Source organism: Hyla sarda, chromosome 12 (assembly GCF_029499605.1).
Source record: "Hyla sarda isolate aHylSar1 chromosome 12, aHylSar1.hap1, whole genome shotgun sequence".
Taxonomy (NCBI): domain Eukaryota; kingdom Metazoa; phylum Chordata; class Amphibia; order Anura; family Hylidae; genus Hyla; species Hyla sarda.
In genome coordinates, this window is record NC_079200.1 from 5,756,578 (window position 1) to 5,770,536 (window position 13,959).

General features: G+C 44.9%; 1 protein-coding gene and 1 non-coding gene across 3 annotated transcripts in view; one reads left to right on the forward strand and one right to left on the reverse strand.

Moving 5' to 3' along the window:
* Positions 1-4,547, reverse strand: part of MAP1LC3A (microtubule associated protein 1 light chain 3 alpha) — a 10,356-nt gene extending 5,809 nt beyond the window's left edge. For both annotated transcript variants that reach the window (XR_008849273.1, XM_056548600.1), the window contains exons 1-2: positions 4,327-4,547; positions 724-779 (exon numbers count right to left, since the gene is read on the reverse strand). Coding sequence is in view for 1 of the 2 variants with exons in the window: in XM_056548600.1 (XP_056404575.1) it covers positions 724-779; positions 4,327-4,366 (96 nt within the window). In the remaining variant the exon portion in view is untranslated. The remainder of the gene's footprint in view (positions 1-723; positions 780-4,326) is intronic.
* Positions 4,548-4,722: 175 nt separating this feature from the next.
* TRNAM-CAU (transfer RNA methionine (anticodon CAU)) lies at positions 4,723-4,795 on the forward strand. The gene has a single exon. It is a non-coding gene; the product is annotated as a tRNA-Met (tRNA).
* Positions 4,796-13,959: the final 9,164 nt, after the last annotated feature.

Here is a 13,959-nt window from a genome sequence, read left to right on the forward strand (position 1 = left end):
GAGCGGGAACCCTTGTTTTACTTATCAGGAACAGTGTAGATCCTCTGGAGGAGGCAGACAGGGCTTTGGCTGTCTGCGCATGATGGGAATTGTAGTTTTGAAACAGCTGGAGGTAAACTGGTTGGGAAACACTGGTCTAGCGCAGTGGTCTCAAAACTGCGGATGTTGGAAAACTATAACTTGCAGCATGCCAAAGGCTGCTGAGATAAGAGGGAAGCCTTGATTTACCTTTTAGGGACAGTGTGGATCCTCTGAAGGAGGCAAACAGAAGCCTTGATTTACCAATCACACATAGCGTGGATCCTCTGAAGGAGGCAAACAGGCCTAAGGCTGCTGAGATAAGAGGGAAGCCTTGATTTACCTTTCAAGGACAATGTGGATCCCCTGGAGGAGGAGGATGACAGGCTTTTGGCTGTCTGGGTATGCTGGGAATTGTAGTTTTGCAACATATGGAGGGTCTCAGTTTGGAGACCACTGCTCTAATGTTCCAAAATCAGCTCCATAATAGCAAGCTGTATTATAGGGGAAACTGGTTATTACCTTTTATAGTCCCCTATTATGTTCAGGCTGCTGTTCCTATTGCTCCTGGTCCACCCTATTCTACTTGAGTAGTGCAATCGCCCTAAAAAGGGGTGACTTGAAATAATGCCCAACTCTCAATGCCCAATACTAAGAGCGCTGGGTATTGTTTGGTGCCCTTTTTGTTTCGCAAAAGCTACTCACCGGGATTTTATTGGGATGTTGCTCCCGGATCTGACGAACCTCGGCGCATCTCTCAGCTAGAAAATAGAAAAAAAAGCAGATTATTTAGGTGAATGGCGCCATATCATGGGCGGGGTCCAGTATTGAGGAGTAATGGGGGGGGGGGGGGGGTTATAGGGGCCTTGTTCTAGGTTCATCTATAGGACGGGGGGTTTTAGGGGCCTTGTTCTAGGGTCATCTATAGGACGGGGGGGTTATAGGGGCCTTGTTCTAGGGTCATCTATAGGACGGAGGTTATAGGGGCCTTGTTCTAGGGTCATCTATAGGACAGGGGGGTTATAGGGGCCTTGTTCTAGGTTCATCTATAGGGGGGTTATAAGGGCCTAGTTCTAGGTTCATCTATAGGACGGGGGGTTGTAGGGGCTTTGTTCTAGGTTCATCTATAGGACGTGGGGGGTCCTTTCCTCAAGATTTCATTTGTGGGGGTCCTATGCTCAGGATCTCTCATCTGTGGGGGGGTCCTATCCTCACGATCTCATCTGTAGGGGGTCCTATCCTCACGATCTCATGTGGGGGGGGGGGTCCTAACCTCACGATCTCATCTGTGGGGGTCCTATCCTCACGATCTCATCTGTGTGGGGGTCCTATCCTCACAATCTCATGTGGGGGGGGGGGGGGGGGGTCCTATCCTCAGGATCTCATTTGTGGGTGGTCCTATCCTCAGGATCTCATCTGTGGGGGGGTCCTATCCTCAGGATCTCATCTGTGGGGGGGTCCTATCAGGATCTCATCAGTGTGGGGGGGGGGTTCCTTTCCTCTGGATCTCATTTGTGGGGGGGTCCTATCCTCAGGATCCCCTCTGCTCTGCGGTGCCATCTCCTCCTCCATTACTATGTAACATCTGCTTAGGACTGGGAGGGATGATCGTTGTGCGGCTATAGTGGCGGCCATATTGAATGACACCTGAATCCTGCCTGGAGGCACAAACATCAGCTGGGGCGGCCACCGATGACAAGAGCCGAGGGTGGAGGAAGGGAGCGGCGGTGCGTTCTGTCTCAGGAAGGATAAGGCCTGGACGGCTTCCATGTGTCTCTGCTGTAAATCTGGTGTAACCAGCCGTACGGAGAGAAGACCACCATGTGATCACTGGGGTATACACCAGGAGGGTCCGGCGGACCGACCATGTTTATGGGGAGCAAGAACCCTATGGCGGCCATGTTTATGGGGAGCAAGAACCCTATGGCGGCCATGTTTATGGGGAGCAAGAACCCTATGGCGGCCATGTTTACAGGAGGGGTCCTCTCTGGCAGGGGATGCTGGCGGACAGGCCCTTTTTATGGGGAGCAAAGACTCTGTTTATGGGCAGTGAGGACTCTGTGGCGGCCATGTTTATGGGCAGTAAGGACTCTGTGGCGGCCATGTTTATGGGCAGTAAGGACTCTGCGGTGGCCATGTTTATGGGCAGTAAGGACTCTGTGGCGGCCATGTTTATGGGCAGTGAGGACTCTGTGGCGGCCATGTTTATGGGCAGTGAGGACTCTGTGGCGGCCATGTTACAGGAGGGGTCCTCTCTGGCAGGGGACACGATCCGCACAGCGCAGTATTAGGCAGATAACATTTTCCTAAAACATAAATTAAAAGGGGTTAAAAAAAAAACAAAAAAACAGCTGAATTGTAACAGAAAAAGCGCCACCCCTGTCCTCAGGTTGTGCGCAGTAATACAACTTTAATTCACTTCAATGGAATGGAGCTGCAATACCACACACAACCTGAGGGCAGGGGTGGCGCTGTTTCAGGTAGAAAGCAGCTATGTTTTTCGAATAACCTTGTAAAATGCTGTTTCGGCGTCTTCTAATCTGCGCCAGATACAGACGTCCGCGTTCTGTAAATGAATAACCAGGGCCCGAAATGATCTCAGAGACTATTGTACGATAAGGAAGTCACAGCCTGGGAAGGACACTGCGGAGTGCACCCGGGGGGAGGATAACGTGGGGTGCGTCCTGGGGGGGACATTGTGGGGTGCACCCGTTTTTTTTTTTGGGGGGGGGGGGGGGACGACATTGTAGGATGCACCTGGAGAAAACCTTTTTAGAGGGGGGAGGGGCTGGGGAGGACATTCTGGGGTGCACCTCATGGGGAGGACACTGTGAGATGTGCCCAGGAGAGGAGGCCATTGTGGGGTGCACCCGGGGTACAGTCACCTGAGGTTTGGGGCGTGTGGGTTAATTGTACATTCAGAGCCGATTAATCAGAGGAAACGGCATCAACAAAACAATAAGTCCGCGTGACGGCAGCGACACCTGTGATCACCCGTCACCTTCGCTATTTATGACAACAGTGATGGCAGTTAACTCCTCGTGTGCCAGCAGGTCAACGGGTACAAACATATCTATATTTATATATTGGAAAAAGCGCCGCAAGCGTAAAAACTGCGTCCAGGAAGTCAACAAAGATTTACCGGAACACAGGGTTTCCCAACCTAGGTGCCTCCAGCTGTTGGAAAACTACAACTCCCAGCATGCCCGGACAGCCAACGGCTGTCCGGGCATGCTGGGAGTTGTAGTTTTCCAACAGCTGGAGGCGCTCTGGTTGGGAAACACTGTCTGTACGCCAAAGTTGTTTACCTGATGGTAAGATGGCTGCCAGTGACCAGAACCGTACAGGTATCCCTTGGCGGTATAGTGCGGCTGCGTTATTCCCTTTCTGGTGACGTTTTGCGCCCAGTGATGTCACTACGCTCCAGTCATGTGGTGTCACTATGGAGACGGGTAAGACTATCGAAAAAAAAAGTTGCGGCACTTTTGCGCTCGTAGACCCCAAAGTGACAGCTGTCACTGGGCTTGCGGCGGTAAAGAAAACGCAAAAGTGCCGCCACTTTGGTGGATCCACGCGAGATGGCGACTTTACACAAGTAGCAAGAGACTGAACGCGACGGCGTAGAGTCTTAAATGCGTAAGTGACATCACTAGGCGCAAAACGTCACCACACCGGAGGTGGAAGAACGCACGAGCGGCCTCACTATACCGCCAGGCAATACCTATACGGTTCTGGTCACAGGCCGCCATCTTACTGTTTACCATCAGGCACCGGACGCCTCCCGTCAAAACCAGACGATGAGTGACATGGCGGCAGCGTCCGTTGCCAAGCAACAACCTCTACCTCCCCACCCCGCCGACCGTTGTACAGGACGCCATATATAACCGTCACCATGGGGAGACTCGCCGCTGTTGTCGGGGGTTTTTGTTGCCGTTTCCTTTAAACTTCGCTTTAGGCAAAAAACGCCATCAACTGCGCTACGATCCGTTTTCTTGTGTTGCTGATGTAAGTCAATAGCAAACAGATGGCGCGCGGTTTTTAGTGCGGTTTTTAGTCTTCGTTACACATATGTACTTTTTTTTTTTACGGAAATGTGGCGTAAACGCGCCAACAGGCGCAATATTTTTATATATATATATATATATATATATAAATAAATAAAAAATAGTATTTACAATAACGGCGACTACCACGTCACGAAGATCTCGACGATTTCCAAAACAATTCGCCACGTGACCCCTTTCAGATCTGTTACATTGTGACGTCACCGCAGTAAACACATAATAAGAGCGGACACCGGACACTCACCGAAGCTCCTCCTGTGTTTGAAGGGCCGCTCGGACGGCATCTTGTCCTGTAGACTCCTCCGGTATCAGCCGCTTCTCCTGTCGTGCTCACCCCGGGCCCAGGCGCTGGACAAACATCATGACGTCACCCAAGGGGGCGGAGCACGAGGAGGCACCGTCTGAGCGTCTCATGCGCCACCGTGCGGTAAGATGGCTGCACTGCAGGCTGATCTCCGGTACACGGGCGCATCACGTGATCTCTGTGTAGGAAAAAGAGATTTATACTCCCGGGCGGCCGAGGATCTTGTGCGGCAGATCAGGTGACCGACACCAACCAATGAAATCGCTGAGTATGAATATGGAAGCAGCGCTGTCCCCTGTACAGTCATGTACTGTAGATCGTGTGCAGTCCAGCAGAGCCTCGTTAGCGCAGTAGGTAGCGCGTCAGTCTCATAATCTGAAGGTCGTGAGTTCGATCCTCACACGGGGCACAGTATTTTTTTCTCAGAATATCAATGGATCTGTTCATTTGTTATTTTTATTTATTTATTTATTTATTCATTCATGTATTATTTTTGTTAGATCCCTTAATTTATTATTTTAATTAATATTTTTGTCAAATCGTTTACTTATAATTTTTTATTAGTTTTTTTTATTTATATACTATTATTTATTATATTAATTTATTATTTTTATTTTTTTTATTTATGTATTATTTTTGTTAAATCGTTTATTTATTATTATTTTTTATTATTTTTTTTTATTTATTTACTGAAGAAAAGAGCAGGATACAATGCAACAGGTTCTTTATCACATGGAGTACACCTGACTAAGGGTCCAGCTTGATCCGAAACGCGTTGGTGTTTTCTGTGTACTCCATGTGATCCATAATAAAGAACCTGTTGCATTTTATCCTGCACTGGAAATCTTTTCTTCTGTATTGCTGTATGGACCGGGAACACTGCCAGTCAATCTGGGCGCAGGTGTGAGCACCCAGCAGAGGAGAACCGTCAGTTCCGCTTTACTTTTGCTTTATTTATTCACTATTATTTATTTTTTATTTTTTATTCATTTAGCATTTTTTCAATTGATTTAATATTTATTTATATATTTATGTATTTATTTATTATATTTATTATGTATTTTTTATTTATGTATAATTTTTGTTAGATCATACATTTATTATTTTTATTTATTTATTCATTATATTTTATTTATTTACTATTATTTATATTTTTTTATTCATTTATCATTTTTTTATACATTTATTTTTTTAATTATGTATTTACTATATCTATTTATTATTTTAATTTTTTATTTATGCATACATTTTGTTAAATAGTTTATTTATGATTTTTTATTATTATTATTATTATTTTTATAACTTTTTTATTTATTTACTATTATTTATTTATTTTTTTTTTTTTTTATTAATTTAGCATTTTTTCAATAGATTTAATATTTCTTTATATATTTATGTATTTATTTATTATGTTTTTTATTTATGTATAATTTTTGTTAGATCATACATTTATTATTTTTATTTATGTATTCATTATATTTTATTTATTTACTATTATTTATTATTTTTTATTAATTTATCATTTTTTCTATACATTTATTTTTTTATTATTTTTTTATTTATGTATTCATTTTGTTAAATAGTTTATTTATCATTTTTATTTATTATTATTTTTCTAGTTTTTTATTTATTTACTATAATTTTTTTTATTTATTAGTTATTATTCATTTAGAATTTTTTCAATAGATTTATTTTTATTTATATGTTTGTTTATTTATTTATTGTCTTTTTTAATTTATGTATAATTTTGTTAGATCGTGTATTTATTATTTTTATTTATTTATTCATTATATTTTATATATACTTACTATTATTATTTTTTTATTCATTATTTTTTTTCATTCATCATTTTTTCAATATATTTATTTTTTATTTATATATTTATTTATTTATTTATTTTTTCATTTATTTTATTTAATTTATTTATGTATATATGTATGTATTTATTTATTATATTTATTTATTATTATTTTATTTATTTATTTTTTCACCCTTTTTTCCTAATACAGTGTTTCCCAACCAGGATGCCCCCCAGCTGTGGCAAAACCACAACTCCCAGCATGCCCGGACAGCCGTCGGCTGTCTGGGCATGCTAGGAGTTGTAGTTTTGCAACAGCTGGAGACACCTTGGTTTGGAAACACTGTCCCAAATATAACCCCTCGTTTTATCCTCCTCACCTTTGGATGTCCGGGCATGCTGGGTGTTGTAATTTTTCAACAGTACCACGTGACGGCAGCGGCAACAACACCTGTGATTACCCGTCACCTGCGAACACTCCGACCTTCGCTATTTATGACACCAGTGATGCCAGTTAACTCCCCGTGTGCCAGCAGGTCACTGGGTATATATATACATGTGCATTTCCCAACCAATATATATGCGCATTTCCCAACCAACATTGCGAAACTACAACTCCCATCATGCCCGGACAGACAGTGGGTTATTTTGAGGGGACACAACATTAAACGCTGTTAGGCTGCATACACATCACGATTTTGCTATACGTTATTTTATCATCCCCCCCCCCCCCCCCCAGAACGTGAAACAAAAAACCGTCTGCTAAATTTTTCAATATAAAAACTGTCTACGCTTTTTATGTCTGTGAAAATGTAATTCAGCAGTCGCCCTCAGACTCCCGCAGCAGGGGAAACTACTACTCCCCTCATGGAAACGAGTCTGTTGCATGATGGGAGTAGTAGTAGTAGTATCGCAGCACCGCAGGAGTCCCGGGCGGCTGTGGAGTAAAATGTAAAAAAAAAAAAAAAAGTACCGACCGTGGTAAAAAAAAAAAAGCTAAAAATTTGTACACGTACAAAAACTTACACAACCGGATCCATCTAGTTGTGGAAGTTTTCTGTATAATAGGTCACTGTGTACGGTTTTCTATACGGTTGCATAGGGTTTTCAGATTGAAAATGGATACTGCAACCGTATAGCAAACCTGTGATGTCATGTTGGTGCGCCATTACTGCGCCCTCAGCCTGGTCTCTTCTAGGTAACGTGAAGTTCTGGGCCCAGGAACCAGTAGCCAAATTCTGGCAGACAGGGAATCCAGTATCGATTGCGATCCGGCTCCAGCGCGCACCTCCCAGTACTGCCTAGGGCTAAGAGGAAGTGATCTTTTACTTGATGATGTCACTTCCTCCCAGCGCTCTATGGTTCAGCGGTGGAGCCACATGGAAGGGAAGAGGACGCCGGAGAGATACTTCCGGACTCGGACATGGAACATGGGCACATGGTATAAAGGGACATGGAATGAAAGGACTTGGTAAAAGGGGACATGGACATGGAATGGGGGGACATGAAGATAGGATTAGGGGACATGGAATGGGGGAACATGGAATGAGGGGGACATGAACATGGAATGAGGGGACATGAAGATAGAATTAGGGGACATGGAATGAGGGGACATGAAGATAGAATGAGGGGACATGGAGTGGGGGAACATGGAATGAGGGGACATGAAAATAGAATTAGGGGACATGGAATGAGGGGACATGGAATGGGGGAACATGGAATGAGGGGACATGAAGATAGAATTAGGGGACATGGAATGGGGGAACATGGAATGAGGGGACATGAACATGATATGAGGGGACATGGAATGAAGGGAAATGAAGGTAGAATTAGGGGACATGGATTGAGGGGACATGGTATGAAGGGACATGGAATGAGGGGACATGGAATGAGAGAACATTGTATCAAGGGACATGGAATGAGGGGACATGGTATAAAGGGACATGGAATGAGGGGACATGGAATGAGAGGACAGGGAATGAGAGGACATGGTATAAAGGGTCATGGAATGAAGGGTCATGGAATGAAGGGACATGGTATAAAGAGACATGGAATGAGGGGACATGGAATGAAGGGACATGGTATAAAGGGACATGGAATGAGGGGACATGGAAAAAGGGACATGGAATGAGGGGACATGGAATGATGGGACATGGTATAAAGGGACATGGAATGAGGGGACATGGAATGAAGGGACGTGGTATAAAGGGACATGGAATGAGGGGACATGGTATAAAGGGACATGGAATGAGGGGACATGAAGATAGAATTAGGGGACATGGATTGAGGGGACATAGTATAAAGGGACATGGATGAGGGGACATGGAATGAGAGGACATTGTATCAAGGGACATGGAATGAGGGGACATGGCATAAAGGGACATGGAATGAGGGGACATGGAATGAGAGGACAGGGAATGAGAGGACATGGTATAAAGGGTCATGGAATGAAGGGACATGGAATGAGGGGACATGGAATGAGGGGGACATGGAATGAAGGAACATGGAATGAGGGGACATGGTATAAAGGGACAAGGAATGAAGGGACATGGTATAAAGGGACATGGAATGAGGGGACATGGAATGAAGGGACATGGTATAAAGGGACATGGAATGAGGGGACATGGAATGAGGGGACATGGAATGAAGGGACATGGTATAAAGGGACATGGAATGAGGGGACATGGAATGAAGGGACATGGAAAAAGGGACATGGAATGAGGGGACATGGAATGAAGGGACATGGAATGATGGGACATGGAATGAGGGGACATGGAATGAGGGGACATGGAATGAAGGGACATGGTATAAAGGGACATGGAATGAGGGGACATGGTATAAAGGGACATGGAATGAGGGGACATGGAATGAGGGGGACATGGTATAAAGGGACATGGAAGGAAGGGACCATGGAGTGAGGGGACATGGTATAAAGGGACATGGAATGAGGGGACATGGAATGAGGGGACATGGTATAAAGGGACATGGAATGAGGGGACATGGAATGAAGGGACATGGTATAAAGGGACATGGAATGAGGGGAAATGGTATAAAGGGACATGGAATGAGGGGACATGGTATAAAGGGACATGGAATGAGGGAACATGGAATGAAGGGACATGGAATGAGGGGGCATGGAATGAGGGGACATGGAATGAGGGGGCATGGAATGAGGGGGCATGCAATGAAGGGACATGGAATGAAGGGACATGGAATGAGAGGACATGGAATGAGGGGACATGGTATAAAGGGACATGGAATGAGGGGACATGGAATGAGGGGACATGGTATAAAGGGACATGGAATGAGGGGATATGGTATAAAGGGACATGTAATGAGGGGACATGGTATAAAGGGACATGGAATGAGGGGACATGGATCCGCCACAGTGGGCAGCAACCCGGCGGCTCGGATCAGATTCGCACAGCCAGCACTGCAGAGAGAGTGAGTGAGCCAGGCAGGGGCAGAGAGCTGCGAGTGCGAGCGCGCCCCCCCAGATGTTGCGCCTGGTGCGGCCGGCCCCCCCTGCACCCCCCACGCTACGCCTCTGTATATAATGGAACATGGAATGAGGGGATATGGAATGAGCGGACCTGGTATAAAGGGACATGGAGTGAGGGGACTTGGTATAAAGGGACATGGAATGAGGGGACATGGAATGAAGGGACATGGTATAAAGGGACATGGAATGAGGGGACATGGAATGAGGGGACATGGAATGAAGGGACATTGTATAAAGGGACATGGAATGAGGGGACATGGAATGAAGGGACATGGAAAAAGGGACGTGGAATGAGGGGACATGGAATGAAGGGACATGGAATGATGGGACATGGAATGAGGGGACATGGAATGAAGGGACATGGTATAAAGGGACATGGAATGAGGGGACATGGTATAAAGGGACATGGAATGAGGGGACATGGAATGAGGGGAAATGGTATAAAGGGACATGGAATGAGGGGACATGGAATGAAGGGACATTGTATAAAGGGACATGGAATGAGGGGACATGGAATGAAGGGACATGGAAAAAGGGACGTGGAATGAGGGGACATGGAATGAAGGGACATGGAATGATGGGACATGGAATGAGGGGACATGGAATGAAGGGACATGGTATAAAGGGACATGGAATGAGGGGACATGGTATAAAGGGACATGGAATGAGGGGACATGGAATGAGGGGAAATGGTATAAAGGGACATGGAATGAGGGGACATGGAATGAGGGGACATGGAATGAAGGGACATGGTATAAAGGAACATGGAATGAGGGGACATGGAATGAAGGGACATGGTATAAAGGGACATGGAATGAGGGAACATGGAATGAAGGGACATGGAATGAGGGGGCATGGAATGAGGGGACATGGAATGAGGGGGCATGGAATGAGGGGGCATGCAATGAAGGGACATGGAATGAAGGGACATGGAATGAGAGGACATGGAATGAGGGGACATGGTATAAAGGGACATGGAATGAGGGGACATGGAATGAGGGGACATGGTATAAAGGGACATGGAATGAGGGGATATGGTATAAAGGGACATGTAATGAGGGGACATGGTATAAAGGGACATGGAATGAGGGGACATGGTATAAAGGGACATGGTATAAAGGGAAATGGAATGAGGGGACATGGTATAAAGGGACATGGAATGAGGGGAGATAGAATGAGAGGACATGGTATAAAGGGACATGGAATGAGGGGACATGGTATAAAAGGATATGGAATGAGGGGACATGGAATGAGGGGACATGGAATGAGGGGACATGGAATGAGAGGATATGGTATAATGGGACATGGAGATGAGGGGGCATGGTATAAAGGGACATGGAATGAGGGGACATGGTATAAAGGGACATGGAATGAAGGGACATGGTATAAAGGGACATGTATAGGAAAGAAAACACTTTTAGCCTTTATTGGTCTGTATTAAAATATGACACACACAAAATATATTGAAAACGTACAAATGTCAATAGATAAGGTATTTTGCCACAACACAGCTGGTCCCAGATATGGACCGAATGCTAATGGCCCCTGTGCCTTGCCCTGCTGGTCAGTGTGGACCCCCTACCTGTTAATGCAGGGATGCCTTCCTATAGAGAGCCAACCCGCATCTGGAACCTCCTACCTGGCAACAGGAGTGGAATAGAAGGCCAGGTGCGGTAGAACATACGACCAAAAGCCGTCAATTAGCTGGTGAGGACAGTTCCTCCAGAACAAGTTAGTGAGTATTTAGAAATTATAAACACACATTATATAATCATTTAAGTGCTTACAAATTAATGCTAGTGACAATAAAGTAATAACCAACGCGTTTCATTGTACCGTGTCAACAGGCAGTACAACTCATCAGGGACAAGTGCCAGGTGACACTTTTATAGGCATGTATCACCTTCCTCACATAACAAAATACAAGGAGGTATTCATATAGAAAGAGATCCAAGGTGTATGCGCAGATTGTGGTAGTCTGGATCGTTTTTTATGCCGCACCAGATAGGAGTCCCATACCCCTGGACAACGAGCACCATATCCTGTTGGCCTTACTATCCTTGGGCTCCCTACCCGATTCTGGAGGGCAATAAGGACATCATCCTTTAGGGATCCTGGGCAGGACCTCTTTTCCTTACCCCTCCCCCTATATCTAAAGTTCCATAACCAAAATTTGTGTAACAGCACCGGATTAATACTGAACTTTTGTCTAGAGGACCACTGAACAAAACAACACCACAACCATTCTAATAGTGGGACTCACTAATAATAAAAACGATCCGGACTACCACAATATGCGCATACACCTTGGATCTCTTTCTATATGAATACCTCCTTGTATTTTGTTATTTGAGGAAGGTGATACATGCCTATAAAAGTGTCACCTGGCACTTGTCCCTGATGAGTTGTACTGCCTGTTGACACGGTACAATGAAACGCGTTGGATATTACTTTATTGTGACTAGCATTGATTGGTAAGCACTTAAATGATTATATAATGTGTGTTTATAATCTCTAAATACTCACTAACTTGTTCTGGAGGAACTGTCCTCACCAATTGACGGCTTTTGGTCGTATGTTCTACCGCACCTGGCCTTCTATTCCACTCCTGTTGCCAGGTAGGAGGTTCCAGATGTGGGTTGGCTCTCTATAGGAAGGCATCCCTGCATTAACAGGTAGGGGGTCCACACTGACCAGCAGGGCAAGGCATAGGGGCCATAGGCATTTGGTCCATATCTAGGACCAGTTGTGTTGTGCCAAAATACCTTATCTATTGACATTTGTACGTTTTCAATATATTTTGTGTGTGTTATATTTTAATACAGACCAATAAAGGCTAATTTTTATGACTGTAATGTTCTCTTTCCTATACGAATACTGATACTTACACGGGTCCCACTATACTCACTTATTATTTATATATAAACAGTGGCGTAGCGTGGGTTGTCAGCACCCGGGGCAAGGCAAGTAATTTGTGCCCCCTAACCCGTGAAGAGGGGCAACAATCTCGGGGGGGGGGGGGGGCAATTGCCCTGTTGCCCCCCCCCCCCCCCTGGATCCGCCACAGTGGGCAGCAACCCGGCGGCTTGGATCAGATTCGCACAGCCAGCACAGCAGAGAGAGTGAGTGAGCCAGGCAGGGGCAGAGAGCTGCGAGTGCGAGCGCGCCCCCCCAGATGTTGCGCCTGGTGCGGCCGGCCCCCCCTGCACCCCCCACGCTACGCCTCTGTATATAATGGAACATGGAATGAGGGGATATGGAATGAGGGGACCTGGTATAAAGGGACATGGAGTGAGGGGACTTGGTATAAAGGGGACTTGGTATAAAGGGGACTTGGTATAAAGGGACATGGAGTGAGGGGACTTGGTATAAAGGGGACTTGGTATAAAGGGGACTTGGTACGTGTGGGAGAAACAAAGAAGCAGAGATAAAGCGCAACCATGTGTCGTTATTTCCTTAAGGGGATAAATGCTGTGATGTAATGGGGTACGCTCACCTTAGTGTGTTGTACTATGAGAACAACACCAATATGCGCATACAGACAGCGGCGTGGCTAAAAAGTCTGGAGTGCAGCCGGCATCAAACCGGTCCTTCCGACGGTCAGAAACTGTAGAACCAAAGGCGCTGTGAGGCACTGCTGGAAGTAGATGTCTTCAGGCGCTCTCCAGGACGGTCAAATAATTTTAACCGTAAACATGCACCAGTAAAATAATAAAGATTTATTTGACAAGATAAGCTCGGACAACGCGTTTCGAGGGGCGAAACACCCTCTTAGTCAGGTCCACTAATTGGGTAGCAGGAGCAGTGACGTTTTTTATACCGTATTTGCCCGCGAGAATCATTTTTCATTTGAAATAGGTGAAGTAAATGACAATGGAATTGTGACTGTGATTTACTACACCTGTTGTCTTACATTCCGGCCTTTCGTTTTTGTTTTTTTTCAAATAGATCCAAAGTTTGGGGACTTCGTCTTATAATAAAGTAAATACGGTAATTCATCAATCAATAATGTGCAGGCAACCTGTGGTGTGTAATGAACATGGAATTACATTAACATTTTCAGTAAAAAAAAATTGCAAAACTTTGTCAGTAAAATCTCTAATAAAATTACAAAAATTCTACATAAAAAAGCAATTATTGTGATGTGATACTTATCGATGTGACTGTAATTTCTCCCTAAAGACAGTAGAGGGCGACATAAGCCGACTGAAATCCCAAGTGGTTTGTATCGTCACTTGGTTACATACTGTGTCCCAAATGCAGAATACTTATG